This window comes from Chenopodium quinoa, unplaced genomic scaffold (genome assembly GCF_001683475.1).
Source record: "Chenopodium quinoa cultivar QQ74 unplaced genomic scaffold, ASM168347v1, whole genome shotgun sequence".
Classification (NCBI taxonomy): Eukaryota; Viridiplantae; Streptophyta; class Magnoliopsida; order Caryophyllales; family Amaranthaceae; genus Chenopodium; species Chenopodium quinoa.
Window position 1 is genome coordinate 1,932,841 of NW_018742616.1, and position 27,345 is coordinate 1,960,185.

A 27,345-nucleotide genomic window follows, 5' to 3' on the forward strand; every position below is an offset into this window, starting at 1 on the left:
AATTAATCGCAAGCTATACTATTTATCATATGCACTCTAAGGCCGCATTCTCTTCACCTTGAAGTATTCAATATGGATCAATTAGACACTTACAATCACATATAAATAAAGAAAATTAATTAATCAATCAATAGAAATTTCATTCAGTAGAATGATGCGGAGAGAATCGGGATTAATGTGGTTATCAATGTCTTTTAACACTAATACATCCTTAAGGCTTCTACACAAATTTTTAAGGACAATATAAATGAAGGGACAAGGGTTCCAAACATCTGTTAACGTATAAATTAGGCATAATTATACATTAGTCATTAGCATGAGTTATGGTGTAACTACAACCATTGGTTGATAAATTAAACTACAAGACCTTAATCACTAAATACAACCAATGACATGAACTATTTAATGAATACACTCAATGAAATAAAATTGGACAATAGAGACCATACTAACTACATAATTAGAATTAGTAATTATATTTATGTTAATGAATGTACTTCGTATTCAGTACTAATAAAGATCATGATAATCGCATCATGTCCTTGGTTGAACTTGGGTTACATTTCACGTTAATGAAAGTAATTTACCAAATGACAAGAAAAGGTATGATGAGAGTAATAGATTTTTGAAGCTAAAGAAACACCTCATAAGGAGTCATATAAGAACCCGTGTTAGATCTTCTTTATGTTTTTATGTCTTTTTGAAATTACATAGATGACCACAGAAACACGTCGAGTTTCCCCTGAAGCTGAGATAGGTCTGTAGTGGACAAGTTCTCTCGAAACCAAAAAAGAAAGAAAAATAATGCAAGGCCAAAAGGCCAAGTCCTCAAAATGTTGCTTCTACTTATAGATCTCCTTAAGATTTGGCTGTTGACCCTCTCTTTGTTTTTATTCTCTCTCCAACAAAAAACACCCTTCACAACATCACTCCCCAACAAACTAACAAACCCAACCATCTCTCTCTATTCTTCCCGCCATTCTCTCTATTCTTGCTGACAATACTTTCTCTCTCTCCTCACTTTCTTCACTCTCTAAGGTATTTTTCCTCTCTTAATTTGAAATTACAACAAAGTTATATATAAAATTCACTCCTAATGTTAATTACTATCAATTAGAATGTCAAAGTTTTGATTTTTATGGTGTAAATGAAGAAAAGTTCAAATCTTTATATAGGGTTTTAAATCTTTTAATATTTTTTGATTGATTGAATTTTTGTTGCTGTGAAATTAATTGGAAAAAAAAGGAGGGTCGGAAAATCAGAAAATATATATGTCCCAAAATCAAATAAGGGTTGAAAAGAAGGAGAAGCAGTACAGGAAAACAGGGGGTGGTGGAAGATTAAACAACACCTTGTCTGATCAAAATCACCGCAATTATTCGGCCACCGGCACCGGCAGAGGCGCCTCCTCCGCCCCTCCTATATCTTCTAATAATCGCAGGTTTCACCCTTTGTTATTCACTTCTTGGTCCGTCACGAAAATAGTTACACTTTTATTTTTGTTACGGTCTTCAAAGCAATCCTTTGATCATTAAGATTTTTAATTACGTTTTTTAATTAAACAAGAACACGATGATTATCTTTTGAATTTTTGATATATGTATGAGTGACAATATTCTGTCAATGTTATTAAATTTATGCCTCAAAATGTAAAGTGTAACCATTTTTGTGAAATGGGAAAGTATAATTTTTTTAAAAAAAAATGTTAGAGTTGCTGTTTATTTTTCTTGTTGATGATTAGGGTTTGTTTTTTGATTTATAGGGTTGATTATTCGAGTTCTTTTTTTTTTTTTTTCCTTACTTTCTATGAGTTGATTTAGTCCAACTAATTACTTGATTAATTGAGAATTAACAGTCATGTTGATAGTGTATTTTGAATTAGTAATATACTCCGTAACATTTAAGCCGGATGAAGAGAGATAATTTCAACCAATGAAAAGTTTTATAAACACAATTTATATTTGATACTTTTTGTCTATATTGTTGTTTTTTCTTCTCTGGATTGTTGTTTGTTGTTTGTTGTATCTTGTGATCATTAGAACCTTGCCTGCCAGAAACTAGCAGTAGGATCCACACTAGGAGGCGGTTGTTGCCTTGTCAGCTTCCGATTAGTTGATTACTTGGATGATTTCATTTTGATTGATTTCCTATTTTGTTTGGGTTGCCTTTTTTAATGGTTTAGTTTTAAGAAATCAAACAATGGACAAGGTGGGCAATCAAGGGGAACTTTTGTATCAGTGAGTACACCATCATCAGGCTCTAATTCCACTGCTGTTGGTGTTCATCGTGGCGAGAATGGCAATTATGTGCAGTCTACATTACATGGTAGTCTTTTCCTTATATTTGTTTCCTTTTCTTTGTTTTTCATTTGTTGTCAACAAGTATTCTATAGTCAATTATATGTTATAAAGATGTGATAGTTATCAGAACAACACCTGTTTGTTTTAGGAATATCCTCTCCACCAGCTGCAGATTCTGTTCCCAAGCCATCAGATACATCGAGTCAGAATAGCAGCCGACCCATTCCAAAAGCTCCGTCTTCTCAATCGTCCTCCATGACTTCAGACTCAACCTTACCTTCAACTCCTTTAAAAGGTATTTCCTTGTACTTCTATTTTTGCCAAATGACAGTGGCGGTTTCATTCTGTCAAGAGGGTAGACAAGCTAAACTTCTTTGCAGAAAGGTTTCAATTTTTATCCTCTCTTTTTTCAGGAGGAGGTAAGGAATTTTCTCTTCAGTTTGGATCCATAAGTCCTGGCGTTATGAATGGCATGCAGGTATCTCATTGTTTTAACAGTACCACCAATAATATGTTTAAAAATTCACATTTAAAATTCATTTTCTTTTACTCCTTTCATTCGGAACTGTAACAGAATCTATATAGATTATGCTGCTTTCAGAACTTAAAGAGTTAAAGCCAATACATCCAATGTCAGTCTCTCTTTATGTTTCCTGTAGGTGCCAGCACGAACCAGCTCGGCTCCACCAAATATGGATGAGCAAGAGCGTAATCAGGTTTTTCATCCTTGTCTTCTTTCCTCACAATTGATCTAGCATCTCGCTCTTGATTTTTTTTCCTTGGTCGGCATAGTATACTGCTAACCTAAAAAATAAATTCTTGTATTAAGGTCTAATTCAGAAAGCCAAATTGGGACAAAAGTTGCATAATGAATAATGCATAAACATAGCTGAACTTATATGTCTAGTTTGGGTCACACTTGACTTTCTCAAATGTTTCAGACTGCCTTTTTGTATATATTTATAGAATAACATATCAGGCAATGCCTGACCAAGTTTCTAGTAATGAAGGGGCTATATGAAACTATCTTATGTTGATTCTTAATTGTAACGATAAGGTTGCTACATCGACTTCCTTTCTTTGGTATGATGCCTTTAAAGAGGCTTTAGTACAAGGCTATGTTGTCGGAGAAAGAGATTAGATAGTTTTCCAAGGTGTAATGTTTGGTGGCTTGGATTTATATATTTTGATGTTGATGCTGGTCTAAAGACAAAAGTATGGCTTTGAAAGATCTCTAATTATCTGTACTCATGGCTTTATGTATCACCATTCAGGTTCGGCATGCTGCTGCTGCAAGAACTGCACCTCCTATTCCAGTATCATATGCTCCTAAGCAGCAGGTACCTGAAAAGCATGTTTCATCTGAGGAAAAACCAATAGCTCAAGAAACTAATACTGCTTCAAAAGTCACTAGAGTTGAAGTGACACCTGTGCCTTCTCCAATTCAACTAATGCAACCTCAGAAGCCTGCTGTTCGTCCTATGGCAGGGATTTCTATGCCTTTGCCTTATCAGCAACACCAACCTCCAGCTGGCATGCAGTTTGTTATCCCCAACCCACAAATTCAGACTCGAGGTACACTAAATAATTCACATCCAATGCCAATGCAGATGCCATTTCATATAGGAAATCCGCCTCAGCAGCAAGTCTTTGTGCCTGGTCTTCAACACAATCTTATGCAGAATCAAGGAATCATTAGTCAAGGCCAGATCATTGGGTTCAACCCTCAATTGGGACCCCAACCTCCTCATCAGCCGGGAAGTTTAGGAATGCCTTTGTCCCCTCCTTTTAATCTGCATCAGCCTGGAAATGTTGGAAGCACTCGTAAAGTAGTGAGGATTACTCACCCAGAAACACACAAGGAACTTACACTAGATAATAGGGATGGTGGGTCACCTAGATCAAGATCACATCACGTGAGGCTTTCACCATCTCAACCTATGCCTTCTTATACAGCAATGCGCCCTGGCAGATACTATTCTAATTCCTACAGTCCAGGTCCTCCCGTTTTTCCAGCGCCAAATTGTCTTCCTCTTCCAAGCACACAAGCTATTTCTCAGGGTCCTAGATTCAACTATCTTATTCCTTCTGTACAGTCAACTTCACCAGTAGTAAATGTTAAAGCATCTGTTAACTCTGGAGCAGAGAAGGGTACATGTTCTAGTGACATTGAAAAGGTTGAGTCACAAAAACTAGTTAGGCTTCCCGTGCAACCTGACACTGTTAAAAAGGATATGGAAGCAAATGCAGATGAATCTTCTTTGCAGCTAAAATCCGACTCAGTGTGGTTGAAAAAATCTGTTGCATATTCTCCAACAAATACAGATGTCATTAAGAAGGAGACTGTAATCAAGTTGGACTCTATAAGAGATGTACAAAAGCATCCAGAGAAGAAGGAAAACGTCCATTCATCACCACAGGTCAATTTTCTTTCTTTCTTTTTTTTTTTGTTTTTTTGGAAGTAACTTAGCGTAGGGTGGGTTAGTCTATGGACAATGATTATGCATTGTATCTGGAGGCTGACTTAAGTGTACAACAGGACCATGTCGATTCATTGAAGATTGCTGCTCCAGATGTTAAGTCTAATATTTCAATTATGCATGTAAATGATGTTTCTACGTTGAAGGAATCACTCTTGAGTACTGATTCAGGATCAACTGGTGATTCTTCTGTTGATCTTGAAATTGAAGACCATGCAGGTAATGCCAAATCTAAAGTTTAAAGTAAGTGCGTTCAATCAAGGTATTGAATATGTTTTATTACACAAATCATATCATCTCTTTTTGTGTCATTTTCCACTAAGAAAATCCCTAGTCCTTAGAATTTAACAATGAAGGTTAGTTTCCAGTTGAGGTTAAAATACAGTTAATGTGATGATTAGAAGTAGTTCATCTTATTAATGATTTTTAAGTTTCTCATAATATTTTTCATGGCACGAACACGTCTAAACAAAAAGAAAGCAGTTATTATCACAAGTTGATCATCTCCGTTGGTTTAAGTATTAAACTTAAGACAAAGTACACATTAAGTCCAATATATATAAAATTAAGTAGACTATTTAAGAAAGAACCTTTAATTATGACGAATGGTTCATCTTGTTGGTTTAATTATAGATTCTCAAGTTGTATATACTCAAATACAAGATAGTACTACTAATCAACTGACTACAAACATGATCCCTCCCATGAAAGCAGGTAAAGATCAATACAATAAACAAAATGGCCATCTTTTGCAAGTTATTGAGCAACAAGGGGAAAAGGAAGTTAAGGGGCTGCAACCAGGTCGTGCTTTGAAGTCCACAGAATTTGTCAAAAAGACTGAACACTGTGATGAAACTAAGAAATATGATCAAGAGACAGCTGGTTTTGAAGCTTCTCAGAAGGAGTCTAAGTCTGGAACTTCTGGGACTGAAAGTGCCGAGACATCCTTGCAAATGTTTTCTCCTAAGAGTGTGTCCAAACTTACGTCAGATAATGAGGTATCTCCTGCGGCTGCAAATTTTTCTGAAGCAAAGTTAAGGCAGGAAATAGAAATCACAGAGAAAGCAAGTCCAATTTCTTCTTCAGGTAAGACAAAGAATAAGGGGAAGAAGAAATGGAAAGAAATGCTTCAGAAGGCAGATTCTCTTGGGACGAATGCTGATTTGTACATGGCCTATAAAGGTGCTGAGGAGAAGAAAGAAACTGTTGCTTCTGCAGAAGATATCTCTAGTACTTTGAAGATTCCTTCTAATGGTGAAAATAGTGCAAGAAAGAATAAGGGTGAGAAAGGTAAACTGGAGCTTGAAGATTGGGAAGATGCTGCTGATGTGTCTGCATCGAAATTGGATGCCTCAGTTAAAGGAGAACATAGAGGCTCACGTCATGATGAAGAAAGAGCTTTTGTGAAAAAGTATTCCAGGGATTTTCTCCTCACATTATCACAGCAGTGTACTGATCTTCCGAAGCATTGTCAAATCACGCCTGAGATCGCTGATATATTATCATGTTTCAGTGCCAATGCTTCTCATAGTGATCGTGATCATGCAACTTCAGGAAGAAATATTGATAGGCCTTCTGGATCTGCCCGAAATAATCGTCATGTTAATGGCATGATGGATGCTGGTAGGTGGAATAAACCAGTTCCTCAATTTTCAGGTCAGGATCCAGGGTTAGATCTTGCCTATGGTGGCTATATGATGGGATATCAGTCTGGCTCAGGGCTTAATTATGGCGTTCTCAGAAATCCAGGTGGACATGGACCCATTCAGCATGGTGGTGGGATCCTTTCTGGGCCAATGCATTCAATGAGTTTTCAGGGAGCTCAACGATATAACCCTGATGCAGAACGTTGGCAACGAGCTACAAGTTTCGACAGAGGTATGATGCTGGCTCCTCAGAATCCTTCACAGGTGATGCACAGAGCTGACAATAAGTATGAAGTGGGTAAAGTTAGTGATGAAGAACAGGCAAAACAAAGGAGGTTGAAGGCTATCTTAAATAAGCTTACCCCACAAAATTTTGAGAAACTGTTTGAGCAAGTTAAAGAAGTTAATATCGACAATGCAGTGACTCTAACTGGAGTCATATCTCAGATTTTTTACAAGGCTCTAACTGAACCAACGTTCTGTGAAATGTATGCCAATTTCTGCTCTCATCTGGCTTTAGAATTGCCAGACCTCAGCGTAGATGATGAGAAGATCACTTTCAAGAGGCTCCTACTAAACAAGTGCCAAGAAGAATTTGAGAGGGGAGAACGAGAGGAAGAAGAAGCTAATAAGGATGATGGTGAGGGTGAGATCAAACAAACTGAGGCAGAGCGAGAAGGAAAAAGATTAAAAGCTCGAAGGCGTATGCTGGGTAACATAAGATTGATCGGAGAATTGTACAAGAAGAGGATGTTGACTGAGAGAATAATGCATGAGTGCATTAAGAAGTTGTTGGGTCAATATCAAAATGCTGATGAAGAAAATATTGAAGCATTGTGCAAGTTGATGAGCACAATTGGTGAAATGATTGATCATTCCAGAGCTAAGGATCATATGGATGCGTATTTTGACATTATGTGGCAGTTATCTAACAACATGAATCTATCTTCAAGAGTGAGGTTCATGTTGAAAGATGCCATTGATCTTAGAAAGAACAAATGGCAACAAAGAAGGAAAGTTGAAGGGCCTAAAAAGATTGAGGAAGTGCACAGGGATGCTGCTCAAGAAAGGCTTGCACAAGCTGGTCGGCCAAGTCGTGGGCCCAGCATGAACCCTTCAATGAGGAGGGGCCATCCTGTAGAATATAGTCAAAGGGGCTCCTTGTTACCTTCTCCAGTTGGCCAGGCGTATGGCTTTAGAAGTTATAGTACTCAAGTACGTGGATATGATGGGCACGATGTACGAAAGGATGAAAGGAGTACTTTTGAGAGTAGGACTCTTTCAGTGACTTTGCCCCAATGCTCTTCTGGTGATGAGCCTATTACACTTGGACCTCAAGGTGGTCTTGCTAGGGGCATGTCATGTAGAGGACAGCCATCTACCTCCATCGCCTCTTCAACTGATACTACATTTCATGGGGATTTTAGAAGAGTAGTGAGTGGTTTGAATGGATATAGTAATGCATCAGATCGTGGAGCTTATAGCTCAAGGGAAGATCACTTTTCAAGGCAGGCCTCAGAAAGTTTTGGAGCGACAGTTTCTTATGACCATTCTGGTGGTCTAGAGCGTAATTCGACTTACACAAATAGGGACGTTAAAAACCCTGATAGAAGTATGGAAAAGCCTATACTGACTTCATCACTTGTGACACGAGCAGTTGCAGCTCCAGCTGAAAACATCACCTCAGAAAAGGTGTGGCCTGAAGAACGCTTGAGAGACATGTCTATGGCTACCATAAAGGAGTATTATAGGTAAGAACTGCCTTGTGTCACTCTTTTAACATACACATTACTGAAATATTTACCTATTTCTCTATGTTGTTATAATTGTTCTTGCACTCTAAGGTATTCTTGATTTGGTTCACGAAGCCCTACATAGCTTTCAAGTTTTTTCATGATCAAAAGAAAAGGGGTGAATATGGGTTATGGTGCTATTTACATCTTGTGCCCTTTATAGTATGTGCTGCATCTTTTGCTTAATATTTCCTTCTGCTTTGTACCCCCTTGTCTTTTTTCTTAAAAAAAACATTGGTCTGTAGTACTGAACTACAGAGAAATCCAAAGAAATTACTGAATGGCAATATTTTCTTTGTCAAACTGCACACTGCATAAATTTCAAATCTGTGGTTATCCAAAACCAACTAATGGCTAGAAAATTCCCCAAGGATGATCTGGGTGCGTTAAAGGGATATTTTAAAAATCCCTGTGACTTTCCACTTAAGTGCAACTTTCAATCATTCAAATGTTCTAGTGTAGGGTGCTTTGATTTTCAATTGTTATTCTAAAATTAGAATTAACGAATATTTAGGAAGAATAGTGTTCAATCCAGTTTGGGGTTGGGTCATTATTGTTTGAGTTGTATCTAGATTGGATTCATTTCAGTCTTTCAGGTCACTTTAGGTCATGCTCGGGTGGTTGTGTTTATTTCGGGTTTCTGTTCAACTTTGTGTGGTCAATATATCATTTTAGAACATGTTTTTTTTTAATTAAGAAAAAGAATATTGCTGCTATTACATTAGCAAATAAGAGTATCTTCTACTTCAAACAATGAGTTGAAATATTTGTGAATCAAACAAGGAGTAGAATAAGAACCAAAGGGATGGATATTGGTCACATAGAATGGTTTGGTGCACTAATGCTATCAGCTTACCAGTAGCTTTCTTACGAATATCATGCACAGTTTTAACTACTGTAGTTGCTGGTAGTGTCCTATTTTGGTGACTAGTAGATTGCACTTCCTGGTGTTGGTATCTTGGTTTATAGCTACATTACCTATGATGTCTATCCAATTCTTTACTTGACCTGGAATTCTGGAAACATAACCTTCTAATGACTAACTTCATCTCTCCAAGTTAGGAGAATTGATGAGAATGCAGGGACATGTGAATTGGAGTGGTTGCTAGCTAATGTGTTTAGAACTTTTGCTGAACAGCTTTCATTTATTTAACTTGTTTTATTTTTTTATTTTTTTATTATTTGTGATTATAATTTAGGATAATAAGGAATTTGTTTGCCACATACATAGTCCGACTTGGTGGACTTGCATTATGCATTCACTGGATTGAATCACCTTTTATGTTTTATGTACGTGAGACAATTATCATCTAGTAATATTGATTGCTTGAAGATAACTTTCGATTATTGACATTCTCAATGATGATAAACAATGGTCTTTGATTGTCTGGTTAATTGATGTTTACTTATTTCCAGTGCAAATGATGAGAAGGAAGTTGCATTGTGCATCAAAGACTTGAATGCTCCAAAATTCTACCCTACTGTTATATCTCTTTGGGTTACGGATGCTTTTGAGAGGAAAGCCTTGGAGAGGGATATGTTGGCAAAACTGCTTATTAGTCTTTCAAAGCCTCGAGATAGCATGTTTAGTCCACAGCAGCTCATTGAAGGGTAAGAGTTACTTGTGGAATCATATATTGCCTTGTGATTTGCTGACTTTTTTTGGGGGGAGGGGGATGGGGTTGGGATGGAAGTGAATTGCTCTGGGTGGCACATCCCACATGCCAGTCGTGCCCACCTACAGGTTTTCTTTAGCATTTTCTTTAATTTTTATGTTACTAATTTACCGAGCCAGCCTGTGATCAGTCCTCCGTGCCTCGTTCTGTGCCATTCTACTCTATAATAAGCACAGAAAACTGAGGGGGTGTGGCTTGAGGTCTAGCTCGGTCCACATGACAGGTCTAATGTGAAACTATCTGCTAGCTTCTTTTTGGTCATTTGTGTTTCTTTTTAATCCCAATGTTGATCTGTTTGCCAGTTTCGATTCTGTATTGACAAAGTTGGAGGATACTATCAGTGATGCCCCAAAAGCACCAGAGTTTCTTGGCCAGATTTTCGGTAAAGTCATCCTAGAGAATGTCCTGTCCTTAAATGAGGTTGGTAAAATGATACACCAAGGCGGGGAAGAACCAGGCCGCCTTCTAGAAATTGGCTTGGCAGGAGATGTCCTTGGGAGCATCCTGGAGATGATAAAGTCTGAAAAAGGAGAATCAACATTAAATGAGATTCGAACTAGCTCCGGTCTTCATTTTGAGGATTTCCGACCCCCAGATCCCCTCAAATCTAAGAAACTAAATATGTTTATTATGTGGGATGATGAGACTAATGATTCATTCAGTGTGACTTTGTAAGCTTAAATTTCTCTGGCATTAATAGCTAGCAAATGAAATGAAATGATTATTTTCTGCAGCTAACTAATTATGGGCAGGTTGTCAGACAGATTTATTTACAGAAATTATGGTAACTTGCAATATCATTAATCTCTTTAATTAGTGAGTTGTAACTCTGAGAATATGAGCTAAATTAGCTATGTTTCTTGTGTTTTTTCTGCAAAGATTTGGCAGTGAACATAAACTAATCTTATAATTTGTTTATACTACATGGTATTTCTCAGTTTCTAGATCTGAGCTGAACTACATAGTACCTAATGTTTCGAATGATCATTCACTTATAATTTTTTATATGACATGTGAAGACTTCTATTTTTTTTTTGTTGATTGTAAAAGATTTATTTATTTATTTATATTTGGTTCAAATACTATACATCAGGAGATTCAGAACAGTGAGTTCCTGAGGTAGTGGTTAAGAATCTTAAGATATACTACGTATTAGTTAAGTTTGATTCCAATTTTAAAAGTCTCCTCCTGCATGGTATGCATACCAAATCATGCTGCTTTATGCTTCAATTCCTATAGCGGGCCAAAAAAATTACGTCAATCAGTTAAGGATTAATCATGTTACTTCGACCCTTCTTTTCACATCAGGTATTTGCATCAATACTCAACTCTTGGACGTTGCCACGTTGGTATGACAAACAATTCAATTTGGACCGAAATTAGTTAATAATATTATAAAGTAGTCATGTTTGACACTTGGATACATATTCATGCCTGACACTTCATGTTGAGTCTGAATAAGATAGGCTAAGGATATGTCACTTCATGTTACTCTCATTATGATGATTAGGGGTGATCATGGGTCAAGTACCCGTACTGTTAACACTATCGCTTCAGGTACCCGATAACCAATAACACTAAGTATGAACTTCGGCCCGGATTTTCGGATCGGTTATCGGGTACCCAATATGTTATCCAATAATGAAAATTTGGACTTTATAATCTAGTTATTATGATATCATTCAACACTAATTAGCAATAATACCACATGATCATGACCAAATTACTAATAATAATACTAACCATTTAAATTATGAAGTGATTATGAAGTAAAGTAAGAGTTTAGATTTTGGATAAATAGATTTAAGTTGGAAGAAAATGAAAAAATTGCTTATCAGATTGGATCGGGTAACCGTTAATTTTAAAATGATACCCAATAATCGTACCCGGTAACAAAGTTATCGGATCAGGTACTCGAACCGTTATGGTTATCGGAACAGGTACCCTAATTTTCAGTTCAATTACGGTTCGGGTTTTCGGTTTTTCGGATAATTTTGTTCAGCCGATGATCACTAGTTATTAGTCTCTTCGTTCCCTATGTTCCGTACATGACTTTTCCAAGAAGATCAAGTAAAATATTGGGTTATGAGAGAAAAATTAGAGGAAAACTACTTTAGAAAATATGTATGTCAGGGGTCAATCAATAACGATAAGTAATATAAATAAGATGATACGGAGTATTAGTTTAAGAATGTGACAACTTTCTCCCCAAAAATAATCTTGTGGTCAATAATTAATTGTATTTAGCCAATGAATATTCGCAAATAATCTAGCAAGTAATAATCTTTCATAAAGCTTGGCAATCTATGAAATCCTTGAATCTTCTTATCAAAGTTGATTGATTATAAGGCAATCAGTTAACATTGTAGGAAAAAAACACTGAAATTTATTGTATTTATTTCCTAAAAGTTTACAAGAAAAGCTGGATGTATCTCTTGTGCTCAATGCATTCTTGTATCCAGCCATCAACATCCCACCAATCAGCAGTTTTTCATGCCCCAAAACTTTGGAAGGTACTATGCATATAAAGGTGGGATGAATGTCCAATGATTTGTCCTATATTTCTCTTGAAAATGAAGATATTTTATTAAAAAAAAAAAATAATTGATAATCTCTCGTTAATACAACCCCTGCTTTTTACAAATATTTTTCCTAATTTGGCAAGCTCTCTCACTCAACAAAGTAGAAAGAATTGCATATGAAGATTGGCCTTTAAGTCTTTCTTTTTTTGGAAATTCACTTTAAAGTTACAATGAAGTTTAAGTATAGCACTCTATAATAATTATCGATTATTAAAAAATTAGTATTATATGTTATCCTGCCAGCTTTAGATAGTAATAATCAATGCATATATGAGCGAGTATCAAATACTGAGTAACATTTTCATATATGGTTTGAACTAAAAAGACCGAGTATTAAAGAAGTATATTATTAATATGAACTAGTGTGTGCATAAATGGAGAAGGCATGCGGTTAAGGGAGTAAATTTAGCTTGATTTCAAAGATAGAATAGAAGGCAAAGAAATTAAACCAAATTTTTTGCACTTTGTTTATGTATTGTAAGAGAATTGCATAGATAGGAACTATAAATAATCAACTGCATAGTAATAATCACTACTTTCATTATCCTCCAAAATTAAAATCAGCAAAATTTGTATTCAAAAGCTAATAATATACTCCGTATACCATATGAGTAATATAAAACAATAAAACAATACTCCTTCCGTTTTATAATGTTAGTCCCATATATTATTTTGGGCATTTCAAAAAGATCTACCCATATTGAATATGTTTATATGTTCCATTTTTAACTTAATTTTTTTTGGAATTAATTGGTTGTGGATTGATGACATGTCTCTAAGTAAGGAAATCTCTACCTTAAATCATGCATTATGACTTATGCTTTCCCCAAAAAAAAAAATCAAAAAACTTAAATAAGGAAAACTAATTATGAATTATTTTGTACTTTAATGTTAGATTCCAAATATTTTTCTTTTTTTTATTTTATATACGTGATTGATTGTATATGGTACTAATATTGTGAAACAGAGGGAGGGAGTTCTTGATTTCAAATACACAGGAACAACACAATAATAATATGCCAGATTGCCAACCCTAATATTTGTGTAAGTCCAAGGCATATACTATGAAAAGGAGGCACATTAACACATACAAGATCGATGGTACGAGGAACTATGTGTTTTCATCATGTGGACACAACACGTACAATATTCTTGGGATCTATTTGCCAAGTATGTACAAAATTATTTCATTTATCAATGTTTGCCAGTGGTGCTTAATCAAATCTTCATTATACTATAAGATTCTATCAATTAATTAATATGATTAATAATACTAGCCGCAAATCCTACACTAATGGAGTGGTTATGACCTTGTGATTCATTTATGAATAAGTACGAGTATTAAGTTTAGTTTGCACTTAAATTTATATCCTTCTAGAAGACAGTTGAAAGAGATTCACTTATTTTCTTCCGATCTAAAAATATTTAGTCCCTTTATCTCTATTTATTTGCTCCATTTGACTTTTCACAGTTTTCAATGCACATCTTAAAATGTGAATATCTTCAATTTTATTAATGCAAAAATTGTAAAAAAAATTGATACTGTATATACTAAAGGTAGACGTGGAAACGAATCCAACAAGATCTAACATAACTATATTATTTATTATAGAATAGTTATACTTAAGTTTTTGAATTTTGACTCACAAAATTATCAAGGAGAAAGCACATAAGAATAAAGGGAGTAAGATCTAATTGTTGTTTGAGAACACGGGAGTCAATAATACATGCATATATATCACAAAATTGACAACCGTAATGTTTTGTTTACACATGATATAGTTATTCAATAGCTTATTCACTATCAACAATAAAGTCTTAAGTGATTTTAGATGAATTAAAAAGTAAAAAGAAATCAATTAGCATCTAAGAAAAAGTAAAAACTATTTATATAACTTGGTAAAATAAGAAGTTTATGTTTATTATCTTCACCTAATCATAAAATATGAGTACAAAACTAAACCAACCCAAATAACTTTGTTTGAATTAGACAACTTATACTTAAAACTACACTGAAAACTTAAAACAATCTATATGAAAGGTAACCAAACCCCAACGACTCAAAATCTAAACTATCCGATTACCACCTTTAAGTCCTAATCACCGGTCTAACAGCTTTACATACCATCCCAAAACTTTAACTTTTAAAATAAGTTAACGTTCACGCCTCCACAAACCACAATTAATGTCCTCTTAGGCATAAAACCATCCCAAAACTTTAACTTTTAAAATAAGTTAACGTTCACGCCTCCACAAACCACAATTAATGTCCTCTTAGGCATAAAACCACCCTAAGCTGTTCATGTTCAACCTTAACAAGTCAAATGAAGCCTTTGATATATAAATTAATAATTTGCATCAAAAAAATAAATTAATTAATAACCCCTTTGACTACAACTATAAAGAAAGTAGCATTGAATTCTTATTCAAATTGACAAGCTTACTACAAACTCTCATGTCCATTATATTTCATTTACGTGCCACCAACGGCTAACACCCTTACCAACTTCTCTCTCTCGTCAACTCCCACTCCTTTTCCCGCAATATTCAACTTCTTTCACCCAATTACATTTCTTCTTCCTTAATCTTTCCCAAGATTTTATCACTCTTTTTCTCAACTTCTTATTAATAGACTTCAATAAAAATCTTTGTTTTTTCAATGTATAACGTCATTATTTTCCGTTGTATATATATATGTCCTACCCAAAAATCAATTAATCTTCAACTGGGTTTTTTTTTTTTATAAAAAAGGATTAATTTCATTTTAAAAATGGACGATTTCTAGAATAATTTGACGAAAAAAGTCGGCTTTTTTATAACCCATTTAGTGATTACTAATTTTGAAGTTTTACTTTTACACCCATTTGTGAAAAGCTAATGTATGTTTGAAAGTTCTTCAATGGAAACAAGCAGGTGATAGAATAATTGGTTTTGATAAGAAGCATATAAGGTGTTCGACGGAATTTCCCTGAGAAGAAATGAAGTGTTTTTATTATTTTAAAGAGAAGACTCGTACCAGGGGACATAAATCAGCCCCTGAATTGCGAAACCCAGTTAACAAATCTGATAATTCTGGCACTGATTCTGGTAGTGGAGTGATGAAATCTACAGGGTCGGAGATTTTTCGACGTGGGATTTCTGATTTGTATGAAGAAAAATCTCCCAATTTAAGGGTTTTTTCATGGTCGGAGCTTAGAATTGCTACTAATGATTTTAACAGGAAGCTGAAGATTGGTGAAGGTGGGTTTGGTTGTGTTTATCAAGGGAAGATTAAGCCTGTTGATGGGCAAGGTGATCCTATATTGGTTGCTGTAAAGAAGCTAAATAAAGATGGTTTTCAGGTATATATGTGTAAATTTTATGAATTTTATAAAGTACTTCGTATTGAAGTGGTCCAAATTTTAGAACTGTACTGGTTTATGTTTGTGCATTATTGTGTTTTTATGAGCTTGTCTGTTATATATGATGAACAGTGTTAGAAATGCCTTTGTTGTGATTTGGGTTAGGGAGAGGGGGTGCTAGAATAGTTATGCTTCGAGTCTTATGTTTGCGGCGAGTGATAGGAAGCATTCGAATCAATGATCACTTGTGATCAGCAACTGTGTTGCTCCAATGACAGTCCATTTATCTACCTATTTTATTGTTCTTTTCTTTGATTTATAGTTAGTAGATGATATTCTTATAGGCAGGCAACAAAGGTCTGATAATTCTGAATCGTGGTTGAATGCCTATGACAGTCTTTTCCTGATGATACATGCTTGATGACCTCTACCCCAAAATTCTAATCCTAAGCTGCTGATAATTAATTTTACATTGGTTAAGATAGGGTCTAGTAAGATCAATTATTGGATTTTAAAAAAACGAGGGTGATTATTTTCAGATCAAATAAGTCCAGGAGTTTTTAGGAGTATTCAGGTGTTTCCAGGTGAATACAACATAGTCTATGATCCCTGGGCAAGCTGGAAGCTCTGAGCCGCTATATTGCAAGCTCTGCAGTTGCTTTTAGTTGATTATGTTAAGAAAATTGCTGTAAATTTATCTTCTCCAATTCAATTACTCATTGTTGTTGAGCAGCTTACTTTGTCTATGTAGGAAAGAGATGTTTAATATAATGAACATTACTTAGAGCTATATCTAAATTTGATTTTGATCATAACTTTGTGGACTTTGTCAACACTTCCCTTTTTTACATTTCCAAATGTTGCAAATTATCGTACTTGTTTATATTTTTTCTATGCGGGTTATATAAATTCATTTTTTTGTAGGGTCATAAACAATGGCTGGCAGAAGTTCAGTTTCTTGGTGTTGTGGAACACCCTAATCTTGTCAAGCTCATAGGATACTGCGCTGTGGATGGAGAGAGAGGGATACAGAGATTGCTCGTTTATGAGTACATGCCTAACAAAAGTTTGGAAGATCACCTTTTTAAGAAGACATACCCACATCTTCCTTGGGAAAAAAGAATGCAGATTATCATTGGGGCTGCTCAAGGATTGGCTTATTTACATGAAGAACTAGAAGTACAGGTGTGACATTAGTTGCATTTGGAATAAATAATTCATAATCTGCCTTCTTAGACTTGTGAATTTTTTATGTTTATCTCAATATGCTAGTATGGAGTAGTATCTCATTTTTTTGTGTTCTCATGCACTAAGAAACCTTAGAAACGCAATGTATTTGTCTACAAAGCTTATGTTTTACTCCGTTGGGGAGGGGGGGGGGGGTGCTTGGTACTTCTTAGCGAATATGTGAATGTTCAGAGGATCTGTAGGCAGATATATTTAAGAGTCAAGACTTAGTCTGCGATACAGGTTTTTTATGTGATTTTTTGGCTAGCAGGGGAACTAAGTAGTTCTTATTCCTAGATGCCAGAAGATTTAAGTTTCTATGACCATATTTCTGAAATATCGTGCTCTGTGTACTAATATAGCCTACTTAATTTGGTCATAATCTTTTTAATTTCTGTAAGTTTGAGAACCGAGGGGGTGAATCATTTTCAAGGTTATGCTGCCCTACTCCTTGAAATACTGCTAGCCTATAAGCTGACAGACTTGTTGTAAGGTTAATCTTACAATTAACAAGGAACAAGAAAGATTGATCAATACATATTAAAGAGGGTTACCACATAGGAAGCCCATTAGTCTTGCATGAAGTCCGATTATTTTGCTTATGTCCTGTCTAGTATTCTATTTGAATCGTGATACTACTGTGTCTGTATTACCGATTAGTAAAGTGAAAGCTTTAGATCTTAAAATATTAGCTGATTTACATTTGACATTTGACATTTGACATTTGACATTTGACTTTTGATGTTTGTGATGAAGGTGATATTTCGTGATTTCAAGACTTCAAATGTACTATTGGATGAGAATTTCCAAGCGAAGCTGTCAGACTTTGGGCTAGCTAGGGAAGGTCCAACTCCAGGAAGTAGTCATGTTTCAACAGCTGTAAGTATGGAAGACTAAATGCAGCTTAATCATATTCAAAAATAATTTGTGGTCAAAACCCCCCTTTCACAATAGTTTGAGTAACTTAAGCTTAGTCTAGAAGGTCAGATTGCTATGAACATATAATTTAAAAGGTTGCTATCTAGAGAATAAGATGGCAAACCAATTGCAACAAAGGGAACAGAATACCAAAATATCTAAATTTTAATTGTGATAACCTTGCCCAAATGGCTAATTTGCAAATCTAACATGGAATCTTTATTTGTACCACGGTATAATTTCTGGAATAACACTGATCTCTTTTAACCAAATACACTATGAAGTATAAGTTGGGAGCAATCAATTTTAACAAATGATTTGCTATGTTGAATTCTAGTGACCTTGCTGGTTTGTTTCTTATGTTTAGGTGGTTGGCACACATGGCTATGCTGCTCCTGACTACATAGAAACAGGGCATCTCTCATCAAAGAGCGATGTATGGAGTTTTGGTATTGTATTGTATGAGATTCTAACTGGAAGACGATCATTAGAAAGAAGCCTTCCAAAGCCTGAGCAACAATTGTTGAGCTGGGTGAAACAATTTCCTATTGAAGGTAAAAAGTTCAGCTCAATAATAGATCCGCGTTTGGAGGACCAGTATTCTTTAAGTGCAGCTCGAAAAATTGCAAAAGTAGCAGAAAGTTGTTTAGTGAAGAGTTATAAGGAGCGGCCAGATATGAGTGTGGTGGTTGAGAAGTTGAAGGAAATAATGAAGACAGCAACAGATGGTGGAAGCCCTGACAAGAAGGGTAGCAGTCCTGTTGAGAATGAAGCAGGTGAGCCAGAGAAGGGGAAAGACGTAGGGGTTTCAGAATCTGCTAGAAGACGGTTTGCTCACCTCGCGAAGCTTGGTGAGCAGGTTGAAGGTGTTGGTAAGAGAAGATTTATGATCATGCAGAGAGCTAAGGTCTCATGAATGCATCTCCTAGGGAGAAACTAACTTTTGGAATCAACAGGAGGCCAGGAGCTAATGTGAGAAGCCTAAAGTTTCAGAAAGTGCTAAAGTGCTAAAAATTTAGAGGATCATTATCCTGAAACCTATCCATGTAAATCCTGCTGTTAAAGGAAAGACTCGTGAATCGATTAAAGCTTAAGGTTCTTAAGCTTTAAATTATGGAAAGATGAATAACATAAGCATAAATGAAAATCGTGAGTTTTGAAATGTTTTTGCGTAGAGTAATTCTTGTGTGAGACGATTATTTAACAAGATAGAATGGCGTGTAAAATATAGAGGTGATGTGGGATGAAACGTGGTACCACTTAGCGTTTTATGGCATTTTTATTTCAAATTACTTTTTACTTGATCTGTTTCTTTTATCACGCTTGCTAATGCAAAACTTTAACGATCGGTAACTTTAATTCTCCATAAATAAAAATTATAAAAGTTATATATTATGATAGTACTTATTGAGACGAATTAAAAAAGATCCCACATAAATATGTTTTTCATTACATATTATTCACAAAAAACGGTCAAAGGAAGATCATGAATAGAGTAAAAATCAAAGCGGGTCGAAGTAAAAAAGAACGGAAGAAGTATTATAATACATAAATAAAATCAGCAAATCAGAGAATTATTGACGAAAAATCAATATTGAAATGTTCGAAATAGTTCACCTTCCCTACATTGGAAGGGAGTAATTAGTACTACTAGTTGACAAGTTTGATAGATGAAATCAAAAACTTGCGGCATCATTAGTATAATTTGTTAATGCGGTTTTGCCTGCTAATCTAAGTATGCAATTTCAGAAGCCAACTTGGATACAGATTTATATAAGGATTGTAAAATCTACTCTACAGGATTTGATTGTCATCTTGGTTAACCTCGTATACCAGTACAGTACAGATCTCTCTTATTTACATCAAGCTGATACCTTGCATTTGAAATAGTCGATTAACTATAACATCGAAGAAGCCAAGCCATGGCAGATAATATAAAAATTCGTGTGTCAAAATCATTCGTGTTCAATCGAATTAGACAAGGAACAAAGGGGTTCAACATTAGCATCTGACTTCCTACGCCAATACTTATGCAAGGTTGATGTTAATCCAAATGTATACATCTAGAATGACTTTGTTGACATAGGTCCTTTATGTCATGTTGCTCGGTCAAATTAGGATTATTTGACCGAGTTTCCAATTTAACGGGTTGACAAAAAGATGCTAATATTAGTCATGATTAATAGACTTTAGTTCTAACTTTCTTCAGGTGCAGGCAAGAAAAACATCATCTGAAGCAATCCCGCAATTTTTCTCGGATACAAGGACTTTGGATACGAATTAATGGTCAGTCTTAAACCATACGAGGAGAACCCATTCATTTGGAGGACTAAGTCAAATGAAATACGAGTAGATGGAAACATATAACCTCAAAATCATATAATGGGGAGCTTTGAGCTTTGCCCAACTCTCTCTCACCTGCTGCAATTGAATTCTCTACATGGATGAATGGATTGACATTCAGAAGAAAAACCCAAAATGTGTTTTCAGAAGAAACCTGTAAAATTAGTATTACTGCCACAACAGCAAAGTAGGGAGTTTGATGTCAAGGGTACACTATGTCACTTTTAATCTAGGAGTTCACAATACGAGTCCTAAAGATATAGCAAAACACAACTGCATGAGTAATGTATGGACCCCCAATGTCTCTGAAACGAGAGATGAGACGCAAATAGATTGGACCATTGGGGAACTAAATACAACCTGTAATTAGGACCAAACAGAAAATCACAGATGAATCCTCACACCACCTCAACCCTACCACCACCACCACCCCCCCCCCACCCCCCACCCCCCACCCCCACACCTCCACGCAAAAAAAAAAAAAAAAAAAAGGTCGAACTGCAGACCAACAAACAGACAAACAATCTATAACTCTATAATGATTACCATGAAGTCCATGAATACAGGCAGTGATGCCTACTAGGGTAGTAAACTAGTAACCTCGGGATAACCTGCAGCGTAGGACCTGGACTTACTCAAAAAAAAAAAAAAAAAAGAGCTACACAGATTATGGACTAGGAAGCAGTACAAAGAGTAATACAAGACATTCTCACATTCCTTGAGTCTAAGTTTTCTAACCATCTCAGAATACAATCACGTGAAAGATCCGAAATTCAGAAGAGTAAAGTTCAAATGCTACAAAATTTGTAGACTTAAACAGAGGAGCAGCAATCAAGAGGGAAAGGATCAAGGGAAGCGAGTTAAAATTTTATGTTACACCAATCAACCTCACATTTTATTGTTCCAACTGAAAGCATATAAACAATTTAGAAAATCGAATTTGAATGGAAGCTATCAGAAAATCTATAGCAAGTCAAATAACATAATTTGTTTACTGCATACATAAAAGTAGACTTTTCGAGATAAGAGTGAGCATTGGCCTGTAACATGTTCCACTCTATTGGTGAATACATAATTTGGTGTCTTAACTTCAAACACCATAACTTATTGTAAACTTGTATATATAGGCTTGCAGAAGTAAAATTGCAATCTATGTAATCTATCTATTTACTCCAAATTTCTAACCACTCTGATGTTCAATACTTTTTTTTTTTTTTTTTTTTTTTGACAGAAAGCATCTCATTTATTTATTTATTTAAAGGCTTGAAATATTAAGTACAGCATTAGAGATACTAGGAGGTGTCTCTTCAATCCACACTCTCATCACATCATAATACCTGCAAACACGTGCAAGATTATGTTCAATCTAATTCTAGACTAGGCTCTTAATGAAGACACTAGACAGGCAGACATGCCCCTACTCCAAATTTCTAACCAGTCTAATGTTCAATCTAATTCTAGACTAGGTTTCTAATGGGACACCAGACATGCCCCCCAAGCATTGATTGTTGCTGTACACATTTTTTTCCATACAATGAAAAAAAAATATTCCGGCTGGATTTTGTTAATTTTACAGAGCTTTCAAGGCAGTAGGGTTCAAAGTTGACAAAGTTATCACAAAAACGACATGCATGAAATTCTTTAAACAACTAGTGTGATTCTTTTTGGTTTATCCTTGATAAAGGACAATCACCCACCTGACAACCATAAGAAGCACCAAATCATTGGCAAAACACCTACCAACTTAAAAACAACCATAAATCTGAGCCATTTGTGTAGAGGAAAAGCTTCTAAACATAAGATGTGAGGAGGTTTGACATTTCCTAAGTAGATGAATAAATTGGCATTTTACGCTGGTACATATGCTTCATCAAGCACTTATTAACATCCTTGATAAGGCGCTAACAACTCACTTAACAAGCGATTGGCACATAATAGAAGGTAAGGTAAGGTTTTCTTTCATGCTACTTAGTCAATACCATCTCTTCTTAGCTTTCTATATTTGTGCCAGTACCACAGGGCACCTAAAAAAGGTCTTCCCTCCAGTAATATTCCAAGTTCCCAAGAAACTCACAAAAATGCAAAAATAGAAAGCTTTGCCATCTAAATATGCAAAAATAATTATAACTCCAGGTGGCTGTGAAGAAATCATACTTTAGTCAAAAATTATATCCACTAAATTACACTTTTACAGTGGAAATAAATTATTACACTCTCCTAGCTCCACTACTAGTAACCAAGCTTCTGTTCACCGAATCACCAAGTTACAGAATATTACAATGGTGGATCACTGAAAATCGAGTAAATGTAGCAAAATCTATGAAACTATGCTTTATCTCAGCTATAAGCGAATTCTGCTTCACTATCATCAGAATTTGGTATAATTAAATTAACTAATTCCGGGGGGGGGGGGGGGGGGGGGGAGGAATTCCCCCTCGATAATCCCCTCAACTATATTAGGCTAAAACATCTAAGTATGGAGGAAACATTAACATTAGCATCTAATCCAGCTCCAATAACTCAAGTCCAGTAGTTTACCAAGGGAATTTTGCAGCTTTAGAGTTTCCATAAGATCACCGCTACACTGAACAAGACGACCTTTCGACAAAATCACATATGCAGCATTTTACAGCATACAACATAAGACTATCAGACAACCAAGCAACTCTTCTCAAAATCTCAAAATTCAACAATCAAAACACAAACTCAACAATCAGATACTACAGCTTCATATCACCCATTCAAAAATATAACATCACAAAAAACCAACACAATCAAAGCTAAATCAACCGAATAATAATAACAAATTCATCAAACTTATTTCAACTTTGTTCAATACCAGTGAAATTTTTTCAAAATCCACATCAAAACCATCATAAATCCAAGAGTAGAAAAACTTCTACAAATTTCCCTCAAAACAAAAATCAAAGATCTGAGCTTAGAAACATTCAACTCAGGAGATAGAAGAAAAAAGAAGGATCTGGAAACAAAACCTAATAGCGATGCTCCAATTTCTCCTTCTCCTGGTACCAATTAACATAGGAGTAAACTCCGACGAGAGGTCCGAGCAAAAGAGTGGTGCTAATCCAATTCTCCGTCACCTTGTGAGTCAATTTTCCGGGCAGATCTTTCCATAATCCGGGCATCACCTTCTGCTGGTACGGCGACAAAGCGTATTGCACCGCCCTCATCTTCACCGGAATCTTCCCCATTTTTGTCGAAGACAATGATCTGAAAACCCTAGTTTGCGGAGGAGAGAGATTGGTGTAGGTTGCGAAATTGAAATAGGGGAAATGTCAATGTGAAATTGATTTATTTTTTGTTTCTAGAAATGTCGAGAGGGAGTGAGATATGGGCCTATGGACTCCTTGGGTCATTCTGTGTGATTTGTTCACTAGCTGGGTCGGCCACTCGGCCCGGCACAAGAAAAGCACGGCACGGGCACGTTACTGTGCGCATTGGGGTTGAGCCGTCTTTATTTGGGAGAGGCATAACTAAGTATAGTAAAAGCAATGAAATTTGGCTAAGGCACAACACGGCTCAGCATGGTGTCACGTGGGCTTGGACTTAGGTTGTGTATGAGCTGACCTTTTGAAATTTTTGTCATGGCATGTAGCTCATTGATTGGGCCTGGCTAATTTTGAAGCATTGGTATGGGACATGACCCACAACCATCTTTAAGACTTTAACTAGCGTATTAAAGCCACAAGGCCAACAATTCCATAAGACCCAAAACATCTAATGTATATTTTATCGTTACAAAGAATTCATATGTAAGGAAAAATCTTTAAAGAGCGATGACTTTTCCAAATTTGATATACATTGAAAGGTGCTAATGGATTAACATAATTACCACCCCCCCCCCCCCAAATAAGAAATCTGTTAATTCCTTGCTAGCAAAGAGAAAGTGTTACCACATACGTGATTAAGTATTGATCTAAATTGTGAGTGGTGTATATATTGAGTTAATCTTACGGTCTGCTTTAAGCTACATGTCCAAATTTGTGATTTTATGTAAAATATAGAACCTAACTAATGGATTTTATGTTGTAATTTGATGGTACGCAACCAAAGTTATCACCAAACCAATAATCACAATCAATTAAGAATGTACTTTTAGTTACACTTTTTTATTTCATAGTTCCCCCAATCCAAGTACTTACAGTACATTTTGCAAGTCGATCTTGCAATAATGATTTGTTACTCATTGATTGAACTAGTGCTAAGTTTATTTAATTAAAAGTATGTTTATGAGAACTTTTTTATTCTATTTAATGATTCCAATTTAAGAACTTATACTATGTATTTAATTTCCTTTAATTTACAAACAAAAATGATATATCCTTAGTTTTTCAAATCACTACACTTGTATAGTTTTTCATGTTGGACGTGTTAGAACTTTTTCCTTAAATTAAATGTGCTAAGGGTTCGCTTTTTTCTTTCATGCGATGCTAAAGAGCAAACTTTAAATGATTTTATGGTTGAAATATGCAAAAATGTGACAAGGGACCTTAAGATGATGGATATTTGACATGTACATCATTTATAATATTTCTAGATTTATCATGTAGAATCGTTAATTAAGCAAGAAGAGATTTCATTTTCTTATCTTCAATAATATAATTACATTCATAAACATCACTAACTATCAATTCTCATGTTATTATTAATTTTATTGTGAAAACATGCCATATACGAACTATTATATTACTTTATAGATACGGAAGATCGATAATCTAATTCTTAAGTATGTTTGTATGGATGTTTTTTTCACTAAAACATCATTGATAAGACATACCCAATTTAATATAATCCCCCTAATTTACACTACCCCAAATAAGTTAGTTTAGCTATGATCTAGTCCATTTTCAATAACCCTTGAAAAAAAAGTTCATTTGCAGTATAAAGATCTAGAACACCCTTTATATATTGTTTAATAATTCCTTTCATAATCTCTGTTAATGAATGTCATTATTATCAGTGTTCTTATTTCTAGGGTGATTATGACAATGATTAAACGTTGTATAACACTTACCCAAGATCATGATGGAAGGCCAATATAGGAATGATAAACCTTATTGAATTCAAACCAAAAAAAAAAAAAAAAAAAAACTTATTAAAGTGAACTAAAGATCTAAATTATGAGAATATTAGAATATATTGTTTCACTAATTTGCCTTATTAATTATTAGTGAAAAACTTGAAACAAATCCCAAATTATGATATGAGACATGAGTTAGTGGATCATTGATATGTGTGGCTCAAAATCTGTCTATTGTCCCATTCCACAATCCTTACAACATAACCTTGCTCTTTAACATATTCATGTTTTTGTAGGGAAATGATTTTGGCACCCTTAATTATGTGAGAGTAAACTTTTTTTTCTTTTTTTTTTTACTCTTATCACATGATGATGTGCCCCTATCAATTAAAGGTGTGCTAATATCAATTTCCATTTTTGTACTCTAATTTTTTTCACTTTATTTCAGTTCTTGGATCAAGTAACAAAAACTTTATTTTGTCCTTGCATCATCAAACTTTTATTATTCCTCTCAAATCACTTTCCTCAATAAGAGAGTTGTGAGTTGTCCATGCTCATATTGTTGGCGGCTTATGCCATAATACATGAAATAATAATAATTGTAGACTTATGGCTTTTGTATGTATATAGCTCATGTACTCGTGTATTATTTCGTCGTATTCGTATACAACATGTTCAATCATTCTATTGTTACGTAAAATTGTTAACTTTCGACAATCAATTGTGTTCTATACAAAACACACGTCATAGGAATACAAATACGGGTATAAAGATCCAATTTTGCTAATTATTCTGTATTTATGCGTAGTTAGAAAGATAAAAAAAATACGAAAGAAAGTAAAAAGAAGATCATAATAGTCAAGAGCATTCCATCAAACTGATCAAAAACATCATTCACAACTCCCACACCCAAAATCAAAAAGAAAAAAAAAGGAAAATAAATCAGAAGACAAAATTGTCCTCCATCATAACTTGCTTCTTGATCTTTTTCCCTAGATTATGTCATACATACACTTTTTTCCCCACTTTGTGGGAGTAGTGATGTAATTCCCTTCACATATTTCTAGCAGATCACACCAAAAATCTGGGATTTTTTTTTTTTGGTAATTATTTCTAAAATCTAATTTCCTAAAACTTTTAGTCACTGCATGAAATATTTCCCAAATTATTGGGCAAAAAATCAAGGGAAAAAAAGTAAAAAAGATAGCAAGATTTGAGGAGATTTTATGTATATACTATGATCTGATAATTCTGATAACATTCAGGCCACAGCAACTCCTGTTCTAACAGCTTTTTTAGACCCAGATTTTGTTGGTGTATCTGCTTTTCTTAGGGTTCTTCTATTCCAAGGTCTTTCTTTTGCTTCATCTATCTCTATTTGTTCTTGTCTGCATTCATCACTACAAAATGGTGTATTTCCCCTGCATAACACAAAATATCCACATCGATCAGAAACCAATCCATAACAAAACACGAACACAAACACGACATGACAAGACAATAAAAAGATATATGGGTTATTAATTTACCTGTACATAAAGATGTCATGATTGGGTTTAAGTTGTTTGTTGCAGAAAAAGCAAGAATCAAGGAAATGAGGTTGTTGATGATTGAAGAAATCTTCACTTCCTGCATAAAATGCAACTCTTGAATTTGAAAATCTTGGTTTACCAAAAGAAGCCATTTTTTTCAAGGAAAATTAAAGCAGGTAGCTTAAGAAAAGTGATTAAAGGAGAAAAAGAGAAGTAAGAAAAAATGGGCACTAATGTCATGTTATATATAAAGAAAATAATGCTGCGTAATATGGTGGACTGACCTCAAATAATATAAAATTATAATTAAAAAAAGGGTGGGACCAAAAGTGAATAATTGGGAAAAATAATTGGTTAAACTAGTTGTTGTGTACTAAAATAAAATAAAAATAAAAAAGTGGAGAATTGAATGATTTGGGTACATAAAAAGAATGGAGTTAATTATTAAAATCAATGGGAGGTGGAA

General features: G+C 34.9%; 4 protein-coding genes across 4 annotated transcripts; 2 read left to right on the plus strand and 2 right to left on the minus strand.

Annotated features, from left to right (window-relative positions):
- The first annotated feature begins 739 nt into the window (after window positions 1–739).
- On the plus strand, window positions 740–11,061 carry LOC110721567 (eukaryotic translation initiation factor 4G-like). Its single transcript, XM_021900744.1, has 11 exons — window positions 740–1,038; window positions 1,246–1,441; window positions 2,183–2,325; window positions 2,449–2,595; window positions 2,714–2,778; window positions 2,960–3,016; window positions 3,575–4,720; window positions 4,840–4,999; window positions 5,495–8,177; window positions 9,636–9,830; window positions 10,198–11,061. The coding sequence occupies exons 2-11, from the start codon at window positions 1,272–1,274 to the stop codon at window positions 10,568–10,570; spliced, it is 5,139 nt and encodes a 1,712-aa protein (XP_021756436.1). The 5' UTR covers window positions 740–1,038; window positions 1,246–1,271; the 3' UTR covers window positions 10,571–11,061.
- Window positions 11,062–14,839: 3,778 nt separating this feature from the next.
- LOC110721568 (probable serine/threonine-protein kinase PBL19) lies at window positions 14,840–19,125 on the plus strand. Its single transcript, XM_021900745.1, has 4 exons — window positions 14,840–15,818; window positions 16,743–17,003; window positions 17,802–17,924; window positions 18,331–19,125. Exons 1-4 carry the CDS (start codon window positions 15,456–15,458, stop codon window positions 18,877–18,879), a joined length of 1,296 nt encoding a protein of 431 aa, XP_021756437.1. The 5' UTR covers window positions 14,840–15,455; the 3' UTR covers window positions 18,880–19,125.
- Window positions 19,126–23,087: 3,962 nt separating this feature from the next.
- LOC110721569 (cytochrome b-c1 complex subunit 8-like) lies at window positions 23,088–23,616 on the minus strand. The gene has a single exon (XM_021900746.1). The coding sequence runs from the start codon at window positions 23,516–23,518 to the stop codon at window positions 23,300–23,302; it is 219 nt and encodes a 72-aa protein (XP_021756438.1). The 5' UTR covers window positions 23,519–23,616; the 3' UTR covers window positions 23,088–23,299.
- Window positions 23,617–26,185: 2,569 nt separating this feature from the next.
- Window positions 26,186–27,103, minus strand: LOC110721570. Its single transcript, XM_021900747.1, has 2 exons — window positions 26,877–27,103; window positions 26,186–26,768 (listed from the first exon to the last, which is right to left on the minus strand). The coding sequence occupies exons 1-2, from the start codon at window positions 27,029–27,031 to the stop codon at window positions 26,609–26,611; spliced, it is 315 nt and encodes a 104-aa protein (XP_021756439.1). The 5' UTR covers window positions 27,032–27,103; the 3' UTR covers window positions 26,186–26,608.
- Window positions 27,104–27,345: the final 242 nt, after the last annotated feature.

What these genes read in the sequence shown, in the direction of transcription:
- LOC110721567 (XM_021900744.1), top strand. Translation starts at nt 1,272, where the DNA reads ATGTCCCAAAATCAAATAAGGGTTGAAAAGAAGGAGAAGCAGTACAGG. An exon ending in GCGTTATGAATGGCATGCAG is followed by an intron (nt 2,779 to 2,959) that starts GTATCTCATTGT and finishes TGTTTCCTGTAG; the next exon opens with GTGCCAGCACGAACCAGCTC. An exon ending in TGAAATTGAAGACCATGCAG is followed by an intron (nt 5,000 to 5,494) that starts GTAATGCCAAAT and finishes CCATGAAAGCAG; the next exon opens with GTAAAGATCAATACAATAAA.
- LOC110721568 (XM_021900745.1), top strand. Translation starts at nt 15,456, where the DNA reads ATGAAGTGTTTTTATTATTTTAAAGAGAAGACTCGTACCAGGGGACAT. An exon ending in TAAATAAAGATGGTTTTCAG is followed by an intron (nt 15,819 to 16,742) that starts GTATATATGTGT and finishes ATTTTTTTGTAG; the next exon opens with GGTCATAAACAATGGCTGGC. An exon ending in GTAGTCATGTTTCAACAGCT is followed by an intron (nt 17,925 to 18,330) that starts GTAAGTATGGAA and finishes TCTTATGTTTAG; the next exon opens with GTGGTTGGCACACATGGCTA.
- LOC110721569 (XM_021900746.1), bottom strand. Translation starts at nt 23,518, where the DNA reads ATGGGGAAGATTCCGGTGAAGATGAGGGCGGTGCAATACGCTTTGTCG.
- LOC110721570 (XM_021900747.1), bottom strand. Translation starts at nt 27,031, where the DNA reads ATGGCTTCTTTTGGTAAACCAAGATTTTCAAATTCAAGAGTTGCATTT. An exon ending in CATGACATCTTTATGTACAG is followed by an intron (nt 26,769 to 26,876) that starts GTAAATTAATAA and finishes TGTGTTATGCAG; the next exon opens with GGGAAATACACCATTTTGTA.